Raw genomic sequence first — 19430 nt, 5'->3', positions numbered from 1 at the left:
AAGGCCTGGGCTCTGGACACTGCCAGCAGCCTCCCAGGAGGATGCGGGACAGCGGAGGTGCACTTGCCCTGCCTCACCCACCAGGGACAGCTGCTGCCCCAGCTAAACCAGGGTGCTTGACCCGAGGGGGTTCCTCTTCTGGGAGACGGGATGGGCTGGCTTGGGGACTCCTTCCCTTTGCAAATTCTCCACACCCCCTGGGTTGGGCCCAGGGCTCCCATGTTCCATAGGGCCCCCCAATAACTGTGGGACCCTCAGGAAGCTGGACAGCTCGCCGAACTCCTAATTCTTCCTCTGAGAAATGGAAAAGAGCCCTCCTCAGGGGGATCTGGGAGGGAGGAGACCTCAGGCTGCCCTGGGGACCCCGCGGTGAGGGCACTGCCAGCCCAGCACCCTCTGGCTGGGAGTTCTGGGGACCAAGGAGTCCACAGAATCATGCAAGGGCCAGGCCTGACACTGGGGCCAGGAGAGACACTGCCCTGCCCTGTGGGCATAGTGTCTGCCATCTAGCTGTACCCCCAAGTCCCACAAACCTGCCTCGCTGCGTCTCACCCTGGGGTCTGTCTGCCTCACGAGGGAGTCAGGCCCACATGCTGACGCAGTCACCACTTAAAGGCCACAGTGTGAGTCTGGAAAACAACCAGGCCCCTGAGGCCCTGGACAAGCGCTGCAGGGCCAGCAGGGGCAAGATCAGGGCAGGCTTCCTGGAGGGGGCAGCCCTCCACCCATTGATCTAGTACACTGAGAGGCTAACCAAGGACAGAACCCTTAGGGACCTCTGCGGCAGGAGGGGACCGTAGGCGCTCACCTCTGACCAGGGGCTGGTGTACCACTTGAAGCAAGGCCTCTCAAAGCAGGTGCTCTCCTCGGGGGGCTTCCTGGCCAGCCCGCACTCGGGGCCGCTACGCGTCTGCGGCTTCCCATTGGCCAGCTCCATGCAGAGGACCAGCCGCCTCTTCACACCACGCCCACAGGTGGTGTTGCACTGAGGGCCAGAGGGACAGGTCAGCGGCCAGGGGCCGGTAGCACCAGGACAATCCACCCAGCAACTTCCGGGGATAGAAGTCTGGTCAAGAGCCTTTGGCTGAGAATATCTGAATCAATAGGCAAATTGGCCAGAACGCTGCTCAATAACCATTTGGCCCCAAACAGATTTGATCAAAAGCAATTTCGCCCAAAACCATCTGTTTTGAAACAAATTGGCTAATGGCAATTTGACCAAGGAGGATGTGGCCAAAATCAATTTAGCAGAAAACAACTTGGCCCAAGATTATCTGGTTAATCGTAAGCAGCCGAAGCAAGTGGTTGAGAGCAATGCAGGGTGACTGGTCTGAGAGGGTGAGGGTGACGGCTGCCAGTGAGGATGGACGTCAAACCAGAGGGCCCGCAGCACGCGCCCCTGCCCACCAGGAACGTGGGCCCGAGCAGACACCACCAAGCATGTGCCCACTGCATTCAGGAGAACACTAAGGGTTTTCCTGCCTGTTTGGCTTATTGTGTTTATAATTAACTTTAGTGAATCACACCTTCACAATTTGCAATTAATTCCTCATTTGGACCAATCTATCCTTCCCACCGTTGGGCAAATTCTCTCTGGCCCCACACTCTCCCGAGGAGCCTCCCAGGCTCCGGGGCACTCACCCGCTCCCAGTCCTGGGCCAGCCAGTGTGCCGGGCAGTTCTTGTCCCCACAGGGGTGGATGGCCAGGGGCTTGGTCTCCATCTGGCACTGAGATTCGGGGACCACCCGTCCGTCACTGGTCTTACAGTACACGTGCCTGATTGTGCGGCCCTGCCCACAGCTTCCACTACACTGCGGGAGGGGACAGCAGGGACAGAGTTAGAGGGGTATTCCACAAGCCCCCCACCCACACGTCCAAGGGAGAAGAACAGCTCCCAGGGCAGCATGGGGAAGCAGTTGCCCTGGTAACCAGTTTTTAAATAACATTTTCTGTTCTAATTACAGAAATAACATGTTCAATGCAAAACACACAGAGAAAAGCACAGCTCAAAAGGTCACGTGTGCCCCTCCCACCAGAAGTGACCCTGGCCATCATGTGAGCAGCTCTGTTCCAGACAGAGAGAAGACAGATGGAGAGGGAGGGAGAGAGAGAGAGAGAGAGAGAGAGAGAGAGAGAGGAGACACAGAGAGAGGGAGAGAAATGGGCACAGAGACTGAGGGAGAGAAAACGGACATGTGAACACAGACAGGCAGAGAAGCAGAGACAGGCTGAGAGACAGAGACAGAGAGAAACACACAGACGGGGAGAGGCAGAGGGAGGCAGAAACAGAGAAAAGGGAGAAGGAGGCGGAGACAGGGAGAGGGACGGAGGTGGACACGGGCACAGGGAGCAGGGAGCATGCTCATGGCACGCGTTTTGGTCCCTTGTGACGGACATCTTCACTCCAGGAAAATGGGAAACTCGGGCGTGGCAGGGTAGTGCCCTCCGACTCCTCTCTGCCCCGGCCCTTCCCTCACCGGTCCCCAGTCCGAGACAGTCCACTGGCGGTCGCAGGGGGGCCCCGTGCAGTTCTTCTCCCCCACAGGCCGAGTGCTGGGGTCACACAGCTTCTCGTCCTCGGAGCAGCGGATGTCCCTGGTCACCACACTGCGCTCCCCACACTTGGCCGTGCACTGCGGGGAAGCCAGGGTGAGGGGTGGTGGGGACACGGGCCGCCTCGCCCTGCCACGCGGTTCCTCGGCTCTCGCTCACCTCGGACCACTCGGACATCTCCCACTGCGGCCCGCAGGCCGGGTTGCGGCACGTCTTGCGCTCCTCAGGCCGCACGGCCTCTGCGGCCTCACACAGGTCGCTGTACACGGAGCTGTCGAAGCCAGGGGACAGCATCTTCCAGCAGCGCACGATGCGGAACTGGTAGCCCTCACCACAGGTGCGCGAGCACTCGCTCCAGCTGCTGGTCTCCCACCTGGCTCGGAGGGAGAGCGGCAGGGGCCAGCCTCAGCCCTGCCCTGCAGCCCCACCCTCCCCTCCCGCTCCACCCCGGGGAGGCTGAGGCCAGTCACAGCCCAGCCAGACAGGAAGGGGTGAGGCAGTGGTGGCTGTGGCCATGGCAAAGGGGTCCTCAGGAGGCCTGTGGGGTGCTGCAGGATCCACCTGCAGAGCCCAGCCACCTCCTCTGCCCTCACCTGCAGGCCTGCAGCCTGGTTCCCTTGCCCACTCTGCTCCCAACGCCCTCCCCGCCTGCTGTACCCCTCTTGGGACCTGGAGCCCTAAGACCCCACGCTGCTGGGTGGCACAGGTGGGTGGCATAGGTGGCCTCTGGGTACTCTGGTTCTCCACAAGCAAAGGTGGAAATGAGCAGAAGGAGGCCCAGCCAGTGTGCGGAGCAGACCCCTCCTCTCCTCCCACCTGAGCTGGGGTCCTCGGGAAGATTAGAATAAGAGGTTCAAAGCCTGTGGGGCTGAGGGGACAGGCCCACTCTGGGACAGTCGGGGTCTTCACCCTTCCCAGGAAGGAGCAAATGCCCAGGACAGAGCAGGCCAGAAGAGTGTGGCCTCCCAGGGGTGACCGCTCGGCACCTTGGCTCTCACACTGGTTGTCACCAGGGGAGGGTGTGCTTAGGGCTCCGTCTCTGTATCGACAAGGCAGGACAGGAGGCCTGGGGCTGGAAAGACAGCCTCTGCCCGCATCTCGGAGACAGCCAGTTGTTATTTTGGGAATAATCTTTTTGGCTTATAGACTCCTAGCTCTTCCCAGTAGGCCTGGGGGCAAAGACACCCGGCAACAGCAGCACAGAGGAGCATCCTCAGCCTTTGGCAGAGAGCAGCCCTCGCTCTGCCCCTCCTGCAGGGCCCTGGGGCCCCAGCCCACTGCCCTCCACCCCACAGGGTCCCGCTGCTGCTCCGGGCAGAGGCAGGTAGGGCTGCAGTGCGTGGCACACACGTGCGCTGGGCCCCGCGCAGGCACCTGGGCTGGCACTCCCTCCCCGCGCAGAACTCGTGGACAGGCTCGGGTCGGGTCAGGGCGTCACAGTAGCTGTCATCTACCTCCACCCCGTCGTAGCGGACACACATGGCGTAAGTCGACATGACCCCTGTCGGGCAGGGAAAGGGCCTGAGCGCAGGTGGTGGGCAGAGGGCCTGGGAGCCCCCTGGGTTGGGGACCAGGAGAGTTCTAGCCAGGTGCCGGCTCACCTGTGGAGAACCCTGCCTCTGAGCAAACTCAGATCACCCTTACAGCCACACAGCTGGCCTCACAGCTGGCCTTCCTGCTTTAACCCCGCGGGCAGACCACAGCGTGGAACCTGACCTTCAGGTCCTCTCCAGCGCCTCGGGGCGAGAGCAGACGCCCAGTCCTTAGCAAAGGTGCTCTCGAGCTGTCTTTAATCATCACTCTTCATGTAGATCTCTCTGGGTCCCACCATGGGGACGTAGGGAAAGGGCCACCTTCACCTAATGGTGTCCCAGACCCCCTCCACTGCCTTCTCGTCTTCCTGCCCACAGTGGCACAAGGCCCAAGCTCCCTCAACGGGGTAGCCCCTGCCAAGGAGCCAGGGAGAGTCAGGGAGACGCTGGAGTGGGGCGGAGTCTGCTGGGTGAGAGAGGCAGCCCTCCTGGAAGCCAGTCCCCAGGCAGAGGAGCCCAGCCCCCGCGCCCCTTCCACTTCCTCCCCTTCATCCCTGGGGAATTTTCTGGACACCTCTTCGTGACACCAGTCCCAGGAGCAAAGTTCCTCCAGGCTCTGCCACAGGCTGGCCCTTAGACTCAACGTGGGCCAGCAGCCCAGCGCAGGAGCAGACAGGATGGGCCACCATCCCCAGCACACCTTGGCCTGGGGTGGGAGCCTGCTCTGCACGATGACCTGTCACGGGACACTTGCCGACCTCTATGCCATGCGTGGCTGACCCACCCCTTGACACCCCGGCCTGGGTTTCCAGCACACTCAGCTGTGAGCATCAGAGGCAAGCACAGGAGGGTGGAGGGCCTGCAGCACGCAGGGGGTGGGAGACCCAGGCAGGGAGCCACTCACAGAGGGCACCCCAGCTCTGTCGAGTCTGCCCAGTGCCATTGGCCCAGTTAGGAGCCTCCCGCAGTGACAGGGAACTGGCTGTCTCTGTCCACTGCTGGATAGCCTCAGATGCACAGGTATACACAGAGCTCATCCTTCCCCCAGAGCCAGACCTGCCCTGACAGTCTCCTGGGTCCTGCTTTGCGTCTTGAGCTACCCGGAACAGGCCCAATCCCCCTCCCTGGTCACTCTTTGGGTGTTGAGGGATGGTGGTGTCATGTTCTCCCTGGGGACATTGTCCATCCAGGACTGTCCAGCAGGACTCTTGCTACATAGACCATCTTGTCCTAATGACATGTCACAATGTCACATCTCCAGACAGTGATGTGTCCAGATGCTTCCCAACCATCTCCCCAGCCCCAGCACCCCTGGAGTCCTGAGGCAGGGGGCCAGGAGGAGGAGCCTAGAACACCCAGCTTCTGGGTGCTGCGGCAACACCCCCTCTGGCCCAGCTCCCTCAGGTCACCCTGAGGAGGGCAGTCCTGTGACTCACTGCTGAGACCAAGGGACCCACTGCTGTGGGGCTCACTCGATGCCACAGCCTCAGGTCAGACAGATGGCAGTGATGGCCACAATCAGCAAGGGCTCCTGTGGATTGGCTGTGCCCACGATGGGTTGCTCCGTATTTCCCAGTGGTCCCCACAGCCACTTGTGAAATAAAGCACACATCTCATTTCCAGCCACAGAAGAGGAAGCAATGTGGTCAGCCAACAACGGGTTCAAATGCTGTGCCACGCTCCACCAGAATGCCAGGTGCAGGGGGCCCCCGCGTGCGGGAGGGGCACAAGAGAGGCAGGGTCAGCGTGGGCAGAACCGAGGGTGTGGTCCACTACAACTTCCTACTCGAGGGCTGTCTCCTGAAATGCTACCAGGGCAGCAGGGACACAGCCAGACTCAGACTGCCTGGTGTCCTCTCTGGCCAGGGAGTGTGGGCACCCAACGCCTTGGCCAGCTGGGGGTGCTGGGTAAACCAGGAGCATCACGCACCTGTGGGGCCACAGAGTGTTCTCTAAATCAAGACTTGACATCACAAGCCTAGATACAGTCGTCCCCAGATGGCCCTTGCTCTCTACCACATTCCCCCTCCCTCCAGTGCCCTGTGTCCCACTGTAACCCGTAGCATCCCCCCGGGTAGGGAAGGAGCAGGCCACAGGGGCAGCTCTGGCCAGCGTCTCAGTGTGGAGGTGGCTGCCACACCTCCTGACAGGCGTGGCTTCAGATCCCCCTCAACACTTTCTAATTGGAGTGTCAGACCAGGTGACCCCAGGGGGAGGGTCTCTCTGCCCTGGCCCCTCCCCGCTGAGAGGTCCTGGACTCTGACCCGCCCCTCAGTAGTAGACCGCAGGGTCTGTCTTGCCCTTCCCCATCTGCCATAAGCAAAAGCAAAACCCTGGGCCCGGAGGCCGCCTCTGATTGTCTGAGAAGGGACACAGTACTGGCAGCCGTGGGGAGGGGGCCCAGGGCCAGCAGCCCATGGGAACTAGGATGCTCTACTGGACACCCCAGGACCCAGCTCCCGAGGCCCGATAGCTCCCAGTACCTGTGGTGCAGGTGGCGCTGCAGGGCTCGTGGGAGGAGAGCTTCCAGCGGTACATGTCAGCCGGACTCACGCCTTGCTTGCGCGCCTTGGGCCTGGTCCTGAAATGAGGGCAGGCAGGGACGTGAGGACGCTGGACGCCCTGCACCTCTTTTCCTGGGAGGTGCATTGTCCCTCACAACGTCCCTGCTCTGGGCCCAGGAGAGATCCCCACCAGTGAGGGCCAGGCCCCCACTTCCTAGAACAGAATGGGTGAAGCCCCTGGGGGGGGATACTTCAGGAGTGGACATTGCTGGCCTCTGTCCATCTGAGTACCTCTTCTGAGCAGGCTGAAGGACCCCCGAAGTCCTCCAGCAGTGCTGGAGGGACGGAAACAGCGCCTGGCGCAAGCACCTCACTGTACTTGCTCACGACAGCCAGCGGATTCCCTCTTCCCACCCCAGGGGGGCCTTAGGTCCTGAGAACGTTCCAGAATTCTCTCCTTACTGCTCCCTCAGCTGGGATTCTGAGTGTAGGGGAGCACCAGCCATTCAGCCTCCAATTATCAAATACTCCAATTATTAAAATTCGAAGTCCGCTGCGCCGGGGGAGTGGCGCATCCCGTGTTGGGGGTGGGGTGTCTGGGACGGCGGCACAGACCTGCTAACGGGAAGAGGCACGCTGGGTCCCCGCCAGCCACCAGCTACAGTTCTTGGCCGGAACTCAGGGGCCGAAGCCAACTATTGTTAGGAGTTGGCTTCCCCAAGCGTCGGTGCGCCTGGCGTCGGCCTCGGCCCCCACTCTGCAGGCTCGGCAGGGGAGGGGGGTCGAGGCGGCTCCCTCAGCCCGGGACGTCTGCTGGAAGACATGCCACCCAAGCTGGAGGGCAGCCCAAGGAGTCCTGCAGCCCCAGGGCCAGGGGAGGTAGGGTGGGCCCAGCCGACAGCAGCTCACCCAGGCCCCACCTCCCCTCGTGCACATGGCTGCAGGCCCAATCCACTTCCCTCAGGCCCAGCTGGGCTGGCTAAAGAGGATCTGGCTAACACCCTACACGAGGCTTAAACTGGGGCCACTTCTTTCCGGGTCCATGGTCACCTTGGTGGTCAGGCCGAGTGTTATGGGCATCGCGTTCTGAGGGCTTGCTGGTTGATTCTGGGACGAGACAGGCTTGGCTGCACGGAGCCTGCTAGCCGAGGCTGTGAGGAGCTCTTCTGCTTTGCTTGGGCTGGTTCATGCTCCCCAGGAGGACCCCGGCTCCAGCGGAGCTGTGGGGTGAACATCGCCTGGACAGGCATGGCACTGAGAACCCAGGAAACGGTCTACCAGGGTGAGCTCCCTGGCGAGCCAGATGACGTGGCTCCAAGAGGGCCCCAGGAGGAGCAGGCCAGGCAGTGAGGCCAGGGCCTCCCTGGGCTCCAGCCTCCGGTCTGTTCAGCTTTGCCCAGGTTCCAGGAAGAAGGGAGCCTCTCCCCTCCCTCTTCTTACAAAGTAGAGGAAACTTTAAAAGGGGAGGGGGTGTCTAAGACCCCAAAACCTCAGAACAAGGGACCAGCGGGATCTGCTTAGAGCTGCTCGCACAGGGCGATCCTCCCAGGAGAGGGGAACCCGGGTAAACCGGTCCCTGATGCTGGGTTCAGGACACTTGGAGCTGCGCTGGTGGGTCCCCTACCCTGCTTTCAACAGTTTTCAGCTCTGCCCAAGAACAAAAGGAGATGAGAAGATGCAGTCCCTGCCCCAGCCCCTCCTGGGGGAGCCTGCCATCTCTGTCCAATCACACGAGCTGCAGTCAGCGCACAGTGTGACTCACACCTGACTCAAGAGACAGCCACAGGTTCAAAATAACCCTCTGGATTGGAAGTCTCAAAGGTACTCGTGGAGGGCTGCCCACACACCACTCTCGCCAGCACGTGCAGGCGTGGGCCAGAGCATATGCTGCTCTGGAACCAACCCTGCATATGTTGGCACAACAGGGCGACACCTAACAGGTTCCCTTATGGGAAGCAGCACCAAGAAGCAAGCACCCCGGAAGTCACTGAGCCGCCCACCTCCCTCCCTCCGTCCCGAAGGGGGTGCTGCCCCTCTCCTGAGAGGGGCTCCTGCCAGCCCACCTGGCAGGACACGGGCTCCTACAACCCCAGCGGCAGAAACTCTGAAATGACTGCGTGTGTCTATAAATAAGCCAGAAGTTTCTCTCTTCCTTTCTCCCCCAAGGCTTCAGAGAGGGAGGCGTGTGCCTCTGTGGCACAGACGCTTCTTCCCCAGGCGAGTCTGGTGACAGGCCCTCCCTTGATTGTCTGAGGCATTTCTGAGAAGATGAAAATAGCCCTTCCTTTCTGGGCTGCCCTTTGATCTCCTGAGCAGACACCACTTCCTGTGTTTGCACAACCCGCCTAGACGGGCTATTTTGGCCTGGTAGTTTCCCCCGTGGCCTCCCTGGCCCTTTATCTCCCCAGACCATCTTTGGTCCCCACCGGTAGCATCCTTTGATGGCAGCCCAGTCGGGGGAGCGGTCACATCTCACTGACTGGGCCTTCTGAGTGCTGACAACCTATTTTATCAACAGGCGCCGGGAATCCACTCCTCCCGAGCGAGCGGCTGAGGGGTTGGTGAGACTCACAGGCAGCAGCAGAGGATCTCTGAGATGTTAAGGCTTCAGAAGCTGGGCTGGGAGCGGCCTGGGAGAACTGCCTGCCTCAGCAGGGACCCCTGACCAGCCCCTCAGAGACAGTGGGAAACTGCGGTCCAGGGCAGGGCAGGGACGCGTCCAGCTCCCGCGGCCTGCTCTGCCCCTCTGTCTGTGCCACACGGTGCCTGCATTTCCTGGGATTTCCTGAGGCATAAGCCGAATTAAAGAGAGGGTCTCTGTGCCATCCTGATAAACCTGCACAGAGGGCTTGGGCACCAGACAGCTGGCCACCTTCACAGTCCTGAGCCACACATCTCGGAGGTCCCTCCACCTTGGAGGCTCCATTCATTCCCAGTAACCTCTCTGAACCGAGCCCTTGCTGTGCTTCACCGCAGATGCGCCGTAATCACTGCGTGCTCTGGGAGGGGAGGGGGCCCTGGCCCAGGACAGGGCTGGCAGTGCGGACAGACTGGCCGGGTCACACAGGCAGGTGCCTTCCGACTCTGGTTGGACTCAGATCCTGCACCCCCAAGGCAAAATCTATCCCTCCCTATCGATCACCAGGTCCTGCTGAGTGGGCAGAGGCCCGGGTCACGGGAACTGTGAGGGTGCAGGGTCACGGGAACTGTGAGGGTGCAGGGTCAGGGTGAGCAGGCAGCCCTGTGTGGCCGGGTGGGAGGAGGGGCAAGAGAAGGCCCCACACCAAAAAAAAGGAACCCCCCAGAGTCCACCAGCCATGCCCAGGGCTCCTGGGAGGCTCCTTCTGCCACCCTGCAGATGGTGAGGAGTAGCTCAAACCCCATCACCCAAAGTGACCCCAAATCTCCCACAAACCCAGTTCCCCAGTTTCAAGGACCCTGACCTCAGCACCACAGGACCTGGGGGCGGGGCTCTGGAGTTGGGGTTTGGGTGGGCCACCAGAAGACAAAAAGAAGCCAGCGGCTCAGCCGACATCCCGTCCCTGCTGCCCCGGGCTGCTGTGCCTGGCTCCAGAGGCTGACACCAGCCCCACTGCCCACCGGGGGTTCTGGGAAGCCCTGCACCTGGAGGGTGGCCGCTTCGGTCCAGAGGCTTGTCACCAGGGTCTGTCCTTAGCACTGACTGCAGAGCTGGGCTACCTGCTCCCGTCAACTCTGACACAGAGAGGCTCCGTTCTCAAGGCCCTCCAGGCCCAGCCCTGATGCCCAGGAGTCCCCAGCCCTGACTGTCCAGGAGTCCCCAGCCCTGACTGTCCAGGTGTCCCCATCCCTGACTGCTCAGGAGTCCCCAGCCCTGACTGCTCAAGCATCCCCAGCCATGGCTGCCCACTTGTCCCCACCTGTGGCTGCCCAGGCGTCCCCAGCCCTGACTTCCCAGGTGTCCCCAGCCATGGCTGGACTCTGGGCCAGGTCCATGGCAGCTGCAGCTCCAGCCCATTCTAATCCCTGATTCCAGGTCTGCCCCTTGGTTGAGGAGCCCCTGGGCCCCCCACCTTCTCTCTGGCTGCGGTGGAGGTTGAGCGGAGGCTCCGTGTTCGGGGCGGCCTGGAACCCTGCTCGTGTCTGACAGCCTGTGTTCGGTGACTGTCCAGACCCCAGGCGCCCAGAGTGAAGGTGTCACTTCCCTCTCCCAGCCCCAGGAGCCTCAGGCTAAGGGTGGGGTGGCCACTGCATATTCCCCTGTGTATGGACACTGGGCCCCTTTGCTGGCTCAGGGGCAGGCTCAGGACTGCCAGCCTCCTTCCCCCAGTGTCAGTGGCACGGATTGGAGTCAAGGCTGGGAACACCTGGGCAGCCATTGCCAGGGACACCTGACCCAGGGCCCTAACTTTAGGGGAGGACACACAGCCCAGGCCTCTGAGCTCATGCTGAGATCCACAGGGTGGCCTTCCAGGACCTTGGAAAGGGGTGCTCTCCCCCACTTACCCTCCACGTCACCAGCCCTTGGGTCAGCACCCCTGTGGTGACTCCACCCCAGAGGGCCCTGGACAGGGCAGGGGACATGCATCCTACCTAGCCTTGTGGGTCCTGTTCCCGGCCATGGCGGGGAGGCTGGCACTGGCGTTGGGGAACGGGGCCTCCGAGGAGGTGTTGGAGAGCCTGTCACTGCTCAGCTCCAAGTAGGACCCATTGACCAGGAAGGGAGCAGCCCCCTCGTTCTCCTCATAGTCCACATAGAGGCTGTCAGCAGCGGGGCTCCGGGGGCCGCCCTGGGCAAAGATGCTGTTCATGGTCTCATTGAGGGCAAACTCCTTAGAGTCAGAGCCTGTGCCCAGGAGCTGGTCGGAGATGGCATTGGCAGAGAGGAACTCCCGGGGGGTAAAATGGGTGTCCACCTCTGGGTCATCGTTGTCGCCCAAGAGAGCTGTCCCTGTGGCATTATGGTCTGAAGAGAGAGAGACAGGCGGTCTATGACTTTAATCTTGACTGCCAGGCCATCTTTATAAATCCTACACATAAGATGATCTATGTCAGAGAGCCCCTCCCTGGGCCAAGGGGGCTAGGACATGCCCAGAAGGCCAAGGTCATCTCTACAGAGAGGCCTCCACAGTGGGTTGGAGAGGGTCTCTCAAGGTCCAGCCCATCTGGACCCTCAGCATGGGATTTGGCTTGGAAAGAGTGTCCTTGTTGGTGTAAGGGTTCCCTTTGAAGTCATTTGGGGTGGGCCCTCGCCACACAGAGATCCCAAGGAGATGGCCGAGTAAAAACCCAGGCAGAGGGGAGAGAAGGCTGCAGCCCCAGGTGAGAAGTGCCCGCCAGCCACGGCTGCAGCCCGTGGGATGTGCACAGAGGAGCCCAGAGCTCGCCTCGTGAGCCGCGGGGCAGGCTGGCCGAGCCTGACTCCCAACTCCTGCAGGGTGGGTGGGTGCCGGACGACGATGAACGCTTTCTTGGCACAGAGTGGCCCCTGCTAACATGGTGCCTGCACCGTCTCGTCCAGAGCACCCACAGCACTCCCAGTGCACGCGGAGGCCCTGTGCAAAGGCCACGCGATTCTGTGTGAAGGACTAAAGGATCTGGGAATCTGAGAGCCTGCCGAGTCGTTCCTCCCAAGGAAAGACTGGGAGCAGGACGGGGAGAGTCTTCGGCACTGGGCCGGCCCAGAGAGGGTATGTGAGCACCCTGGCTCTCCTCAGCAGGCCTCACAGGGGTGAAGGGCCCTGACCCAGAGACTGTCCCCAGGGACCCCGACCCACATTCTCCCTTGTTACCTTGGAAGCCCTTGCCCCTCGGGGGCCCCTCGCAGGCCCCGCCGCTGGCCGGCTCGCACACCTCGTTGGTCTCCTGGCCCCGGCGCAGGCCCAGCTCCATCTCTGGGCCCGTGGCACTGAACAGCCGGTTGTCCAGGCCCAGCCGCTCCGAGGAGGCCTGGCCGTAGAGTGAGCCGTTGTGTCGCATGAAGCCCAGCAGCCCGGCGCCCAGCTCCTGGCTCTCCGCGCTGGCCGAGGCGGGCTCGGGGAAGGTGAAGTAGAGGGGCCGCTGCAGGCTGTGCGCGTGCGGCTGCAGCAGCGTGTACTCGAAGGTGATGGAGGGGCTCTTGCCGTTCTGATTCCACACCTGGGAAAGGAGAAGCGGACCCAGCTCCTTCTCTGCCCCCCCAGCCCTTCGCCACACACCCTTCAGGACCCAGTTGCCCTGGCCCCCGGCTGAGTCCCACCCAGGGAATCGAGGTTGACCCAAGAATGCTGCCTTCCCCAAGGCCCGGGGGCAGCACTGTCCAAGGACCATGAACAGGGCACACCAAGGCAGGGGCATTGGGTGCTGTCCACCTTGGTGATGGGCAATGTCCATGTCTAGAATCTTTAGGTATTGAAGCCAACTACAGCCCAACCTGCACTTTATCGTCACCATGGAACAGAGATCCGGAGCAATACTCCCACGGGCCTTCTCCCCGGGACCCCGGAGCAGGCCCATGGAGGATGCAAAGACCCAGTCTCTCCCCAATTTGGGACAGCCTTGGGGGGCCAGAGGACACAGAGCTCCCTGCAGGCAGGTGAGACCTCCGTGGAGACTGGAGGCAGCTCCGCCTCCCCCACCAGGGGCTCCTGCAGCCCCTCCCCAGGAGGGACTCCACAGCCTCTGTCCAGAGGCTCCTCCCTGAAACCCAGGAGTGGTCCTTGGAAATGGGTTTAGGAGCAGCAGCATCTGGCCACCAGGGCCACAGGCCTGCCCGAGGTGGGGGGCACGGAGGCAGCCGTATCTGGTGAGAGGGCCCCCACAGGAGAAGACACACTGTGGGCAACATCTTGAAGTTTTGGGAGTTGGCTGGGGCAGCCGAATCCCACCCTCTAGGGCCATGCGTGGACACCACGAGGGAGCCCTCACTTCCTGCAGCTGCAGGGCAGAGAAGGTGGAAGAGGCCAGAGGACCAGAGGCTGCCTTCTCACCCTGCCTTCCACTACACCTAGGGCAGGGTCAGGCCGGGAGAGGACCGCAGGATGTGGGTGTGGGGGCTGACCCAAGTGCCTGAAAATATGGACTTCCTTGAATCTTCAGGCCCAGAGAGGCCCGTTCCACCCTGTGAAACCTGAGTGATGACACCGTCCTTGGGCCCCCAGGAACTGGCCCAGCCTCCCCTCTCCTGACCACCAGACCAACAGCTGAGGTCAATCGCCATCCACTCCCCTAGGGAAGTCCAGGAGAAGGGATGTCACTCACAGACTCTCAAAGCCAGGGGGTGCCTGCTAGCACCCATGAGGGAGAAGGGCAGACATGCTACCTCGTGGCCCCCACAGTGACGAGCAAGTGCCCCCAGCTGTGGCAGATCAGGGAAGAATGGCCCAGAGGCTGGTCAACACACCAGGTGACCAGCTTCTGCTAGAAGGCCTGAGGACATTCTATTCCTAGGAGTGAAAAGAAACACAGTGGAAAATGATTCCAGCATCCCTTGGAGGGACAGTGCGGTGTCTCCTGTGTCTCCCAGGCCAGGAAGATGCTGGTGGCAGGAGATGCTCTTACATCCCCAGCAGCCATGGAGTGACCGGATCCTGAAATGGTCAAGGCAGTTGGTGGGGGCCTGGTCCACAGAGACCTTTGTGCATGGCTAACAGGAAAAAGGGCCCCTTAGAGACAGACCAGGGGACAGAAAAGGCCCAGTTCAATCTTTCCACCAAGGAACTCAGGTGTGGAGGGGGGGGCACTGCCCCAAGGAGTGCCAGGCTCCTGCCCTGCTCCCTGAGCCAGTTCTCAGCCAGAATCTCCAAGTGGGTGCACAGCCGGGCCCCAGGAGGAACCCAAAGGCTGTGCGGGGATGACCCCACTTCCTCCCCAAAGGTCGAAGCCATTTACCAGGTTAACTTCCCTGCAGAGGTGGGTCCACATGCTAGAACCAGGGTCCAAGTTGCCATCACCAACTAGGGACACCAACTGGGGACTCGGAGCACCATCACTCCTGGACTGTGCAAGCTCATGGTGGTAACAACTGGAGTGTGGTTCAGGCCTCAGGCTCCCCTGTCCCCAGTGGGTCACCATTGGTGGGACCTCCCACTGGGTCCCTGACTCGTGGGGTGAGAGCCATGGTGCAGAAGGTAAGCACAAGACTCTGTCCAACCCCGTCCAAGACAGCGCCACGGCCTACGGGAGGCCACAGGGCAGTGCCAGCCTCAGGACCCAAGGGTGCAGGGCTGGGAGCCGTCCACCTGTGCAGAGTCCTGCGGTTTGCTCCTACAGAAGGAGACAGCCTGTCTGTCACCAGAACACAGGAAGAATCCTGGGGAGGGTCTCGTCCTCATCCAGGACCATCAGTCCAGCCCTCCCACTGGAGACATAGCTGCCAGCTCGCCGGGCACAGTGGCACGAGCCTGTAATCCAAGTCACCTAGGAGGCTGCGGGTTTCAGGCCAGCCTCAGCCACTGAGAGAGGCCCTAAGCAACTTAGTGAGACCCTGTCTCAAAATAAAAAAGAAAAAGGTCCCAGGATGTGGCTCAGTGGTAAAGCATCCCTGGGTTCAATCCCCAGTACTGAGGGAGAGGGAGAGGGAGAGGGAGAGGGAGAGGGAGAGGGAGAGGAGGAGAGAGAGGAGAGAGGGAGAAAGAGAGGGAGAGAAGGAGAGCGCACTGAGTGGTGTGCTGAGTACAGAGGGCTCTGAGGCAGGTCCAGGCTGTGACGCACACAGCTGGCCACTTGGGCCACAGGAACTGGCAGACCCCAGGGGAACAGAGGTGTGTGGGGAAGCAATGTCATGTGGCGGTTCTGGCAAGCCCAGGGGGAAAATCATAGCATAGACCCTGGGGTTCAGGAGCCAGACATGCCATCTTCTCATTTAAACACCCGCCAGCCTTGGGGCCGGACCCCTGCGGCCACAGGATGGGGACAGCCAGGCAGCCAAAGCTGGGCTGTGAGCTCTCTCAACTCCATAGTCCTCATGGGACAGCTGTGCCACAGCCACTATCCAATGTCCCAGACAGCCACGACCCAAGACTCCTGCACCAGCACAACTCTGAGCTCTCGGGGGCTGCAGGAGGTACCCTGGCTGCCAAGTGGGGGGCAGGAAGTGCCTCAACTTGGTGTGGAGAAACCAGCGCAGTGTGAGGATCCGATTCACTGAACTCTCCCTCAGGGGTGTAGGAAACCCTCCTGGCAGGACCACTTGGCCACCGAGGGACACAGGCTGACCAGGAGCATGGCCTGTGAGCAGGAAGGCCAGCATCATGGGCCATGTGGAGAGCTTGGCTGGCTGATCAGCAGCCTAGAGGACAAAGGCCAGGGGACTTCCTGGTGCACTCCTGGACACGGCTGTCCTGGGGTGCGGGTCCTCACCCGTTCATTAGTGCTTAGCACACGGGGACACCCCTGCCGTGTAAGAGCTGCTGAGCAGCGAGGACCGAGTAGAATGGCTTTCCTGGTTACACAGGGTGGAAATCACGCATGGCCAAGGGTGTGCATGGCCAGGGGTACTCAGCCACTTCCCCTGCCAGAGCACGGCCTGCTGGCACCAGCACAGAGCTGGCCACTCAGCTGCTGGGGGGCAAGCTGGCTGCCCTCACAGGGCTCCCCTGGGGCTCACAGAGGTTTTGACACGAGATAGGTTGACGCAGACACTGACATGGGCAGGGGATCTGCTCCATGGCAAAGCAAGGGCCACAAAGGAGGCACAGTGACAGGCCCCTTGCCACGGCTACATCTGTGACATGGCACGTGGTCCCGGTAGGTGGACTCCATGGCTGAGGACACCGGGGGCAGAAGCAGCAGGGCTGGCACTCCTGGCGGCCACCTGCCTGGGGCTTTGCACTCCCCAGCCCTGCAGGACCTGGGGTGCCGAGACCCTCATGGGAGTGGGGCCACCAAATCGCTCACCCTGTCTCCTTAAACTGTAAGTTATGGTAGCCACCTGGTCTCTGTGGGCACCTTGTCTCCAAAAGAAAGAAATGGCCATCCTGGCAGGGTAACTGACCCTAACTGTGGAGAGCAGAGAAGGACACCACATGACCCTGGGCCTGCTGACCCATCCTCCTGGGCCTCCCCTGGTATCCTGTTGCCCCATTTTTTTTTTTTTTTTTTTTGGATCCAGGGACACTTTCCCACTGAGCCACATCCCCAGCCCTTTTTATTTTTTTATTTAGAAACAGGGTCTCTCTGAGTTGCCGAGGCTGGATGGATAGATGGGTAGATGAACTTGCAATCCTCCTGCCTCAGCTTCCCAGGTGTCTGGGATTACCAGTGTGCACACTGTGCCTGGCCTGCTGCCCAGTGTTGATGGGGTCTGGACAAGGGCCGCGGCCTTGGATTTGAGAACGCCATGGAGACCAGAATCACCTCACCAGGAAAGTCACTAAAATTAGCAGAGGTGCCAGTCATGTGCGGGGGGATTTGAAGCAGGTAGGGAAGAGGGAAGCAAGGGGCATGGGTTGTGGCCCCCGGGCCAGCCACAGTTCATCCCACTGGAGCTGGAGAGGAGAGCTCCCTGCAGAGGGAGCACAGGAGCAGAGAGCCCAGCAGGGTCCGTGGGCCGCGGTGGCTGCCTGGTGCGCCAGGCTCTCACCCTCAGGGGCCTACCTGCAGGGGCTGTGGACGTTGAGCCCCACCCCAGGCTCAGCCAGAGGGAGCTCTCTCCCCAAGGCCAACCCCTCCCTAGGGACAACTGCACCCAGCAACTACACAAAGGCCTCGCTCAAGTTCACGCTGACCTGGAGGGATGGGCTGAGAGCCACTTGTGCCTGGGTCACAGCCCACAGCTCCACAGTCCTGAGCCAGCCCTCCCCCGGCACTGCTTCCAAGACCCTCCCCAGCCACCTGCATCAGACCTCCAGCCTTGAGCTATTTCTGGGGACCCTAGCCCCTGGCACTGTTCCTCCAGCCGGGGCCAGTCTATCTCAGGAAGGCTCCAGGAAAGGCCAGGAGAGCGCAGGCACAGAAATATACCAGCCCGCGAGATTCTGGGCCACGTAGGGCATCTCCTCAGCCTGAGGGCAGTGTGGGGGGCACCTGATTAGAGATGCCTCCAGGGGACACTGGCTTCGACTCCAGGCAGGGCTGCTTGAACCCCGGGGTGCTGCTATGAGTCCATCACTGGGCAAGTCGCCAGCCTCCCTGTGCCCAGCTTCTGTGCCTACAACATGAGGCCATGAGAACTGGCCATGGCAGGGGATGAAAAGCCAGAACCAGTGGGTGGGTGGCTTTCAGTCCTGCAGCACTCCCAAATGCTTGCTGGCCTTAATAGCCCCAGAACCTCCTGACCCTGGCATCTCCAGATGCCAGCCATGGAAAACTGTGACAAGCAGCACGCACAGGCCAAACTCCCCTGCCCGCTGCTGGGACCCTGAGCCAGCCCCCAAAGACCTGAGCATCCAGTGGAGGCAGGGTCAGGTGAGGGCCAGGGGCTACAAGAACTGCTCTGGCCCCCCAGCCTTGGGAACCTGGCACAAACACCACAGTGACAATGGGGCAGCATGGAACTAGATGGGGGCATAAAGCCCTCAACTGTGGAGTGGGCATGGACCAAGCCTTAGCTCCCTGGGAGGCTCCTGATGACCAGAGAATGGATCAGCACAGCATTGCCCATAGAGCCAGCCGGCAAGGAAGGTGCAGCCGCGCTGAATGAACGACGGGGGATGGGTGGGGGATGGGTGGGTGGGTGATGGATGGATGGATGAAGAGATGGATGGAGAATGGACGGGGGATGGATGGATGCTGTTTAGATGGTGGATGGATAGATGTGTGAATAGTTGGTAGGTGGATGAGTGAATAGATGAATAGATGAGTGGATGGATGGGTGAAAGGATGAATGGGCAGATTGATGGATGGATAGGTGGATGAATGGATGGAGGGATGGATGGGTGGGTGGATAGGTTACGGATAGATGTATAGGAGATTGAGTGAGAGCAAGTGATTGAGAGGCAAGTGCGTGGGTAAATGGGTTGATGAGTTGATGGGAGGCTGAGTGAATGAATGAGGAAGGAAACAGGGTGGGGGGGCTAGTGAGCAAGGATCTCAGTGATTGAAGGAAAGAGCCCCAATCCAAGCATCCGCCATGCACCATGAGTGTGCACGTGGCAAGACCATGGGGACCACTGGCCCACAGGCCCTTGCCAGTGACTCTGAGGAGCAGCCCCACAATCCCTGTGGTCTCCCCCTCCTGGGGTACACGCACCATGACATTCAGACCCTGGTTGGTGGGCCCCTGAGCCACAATGTACTCGATGCCGGTCTCATAGACATCCATGGGCCGCCGGTACTTGACCACGGTGCCCGCGATGTTGAAGTTCTTGGGGCTGTCCACCTTGTAGTTGCCGTTAAAGAAGTAGAAGCCAGCTTCATCCGCAAGAGCTGAAAGGCAAAGCCACCGGGTCACGTGGGCCAACAGATGGGCAAGAGGGAGGAATGAGGGGCAGGGAACTGGCACCACTTCCTCAGGGAGCCACAGCCAGCCCCCCACCCCTTCCCTAAATGCCACAGAGACAGGAAGCTTAATGTCACCTGGAGGATCAGACAGACCTGTGGCCAGCACATGTCCCTGGCCAGTCAGTGCTGAAGAGGTGCATACACCCTTTCCTATCAGCCTAAATAAACACCACAGACTCGTCGGGACGGCTAGAATCGCCAGCCAGGGACACCCTGGGCCAGTTCTCCCAACTGCCATTGAGGAGCTGAGGGGCTTCAGCTTCTATCCTGGTGGTAAGAAGGGGACATCAGTGCCTTATCCAGTGCCCAAAGCAGTGACACTACAGCCCTGACCTAGCTGGTGCAGACACGGTCTACCAGGCCCTTCCTGGGGACCACACCAGGCTGACCAGCTGTGCCCTCTCCAGGGACCAATTCTGTCCCTCTGACCATCCAACCAGC

The 19430-nt window shown here is 61.0% G+C and overlaps 1 protein-coding gene across 1 annotated transcript in view; it reads right to left on the bottom strand.

The window, feature by feature from the left end:
- The window catches only part of Adamtsl2 (ADAMTS like 2), a 32112-nt gene that overhangs the window by 3069 nt on the left and 9613 nt on the right, over positions 1-19430 (bottom strand). Inside the window, exons 9-17 of the mRNA XM_027942134.2 lie at positions 18739-18914; positions 12362-12707; positions 11163-11535; positions 6570-6667; positions 3929-4055; positions 2714-2927; positions 2479-2634; positions 1642-1812; positions 809-985 (exon numbers count right to left, since the gene is read on the bottom strand). Coding sequence (XP_027797935.1) covers positions 809-985; positions 1642-1812; positions 2479-2634; positions 2714-2927; positions 3929-4055; positions 6570-6667; positions 11163-11535; positions 12362-12707; positions 18739-18914 — 1838 coding nt within the window. The remainder of the gene's footprint in view (positions 1-808; positions 986-1641; positions 1813-2478; positions 2635-2713; positions 2928-3928; positions 4056-6569; positions 6668-11162; positions 11536-12361; positions 12708-18738; positions 18915-19430) is intronic.

The sequence above is a fragment of the Marmota flaviventris genome, chromosome 13 (assembly GCF_047511675.1).
Source record: "Marmota flaviventris isolate mMarFla1 chromosome 13, mMarFla1.hap1, whole genome shotgun sequence".
NCBI classification, from domain to species: Eukaryota; Metazoa; Chordata; class Mammalia; order Rodentia; family Sciuridae; genus Marmota; species Marmota flaviventris.
Note: the sequence above shows the minus strand (reverse complement) of the source record. Positions and strands in the feature narration are given on the sequence as shown.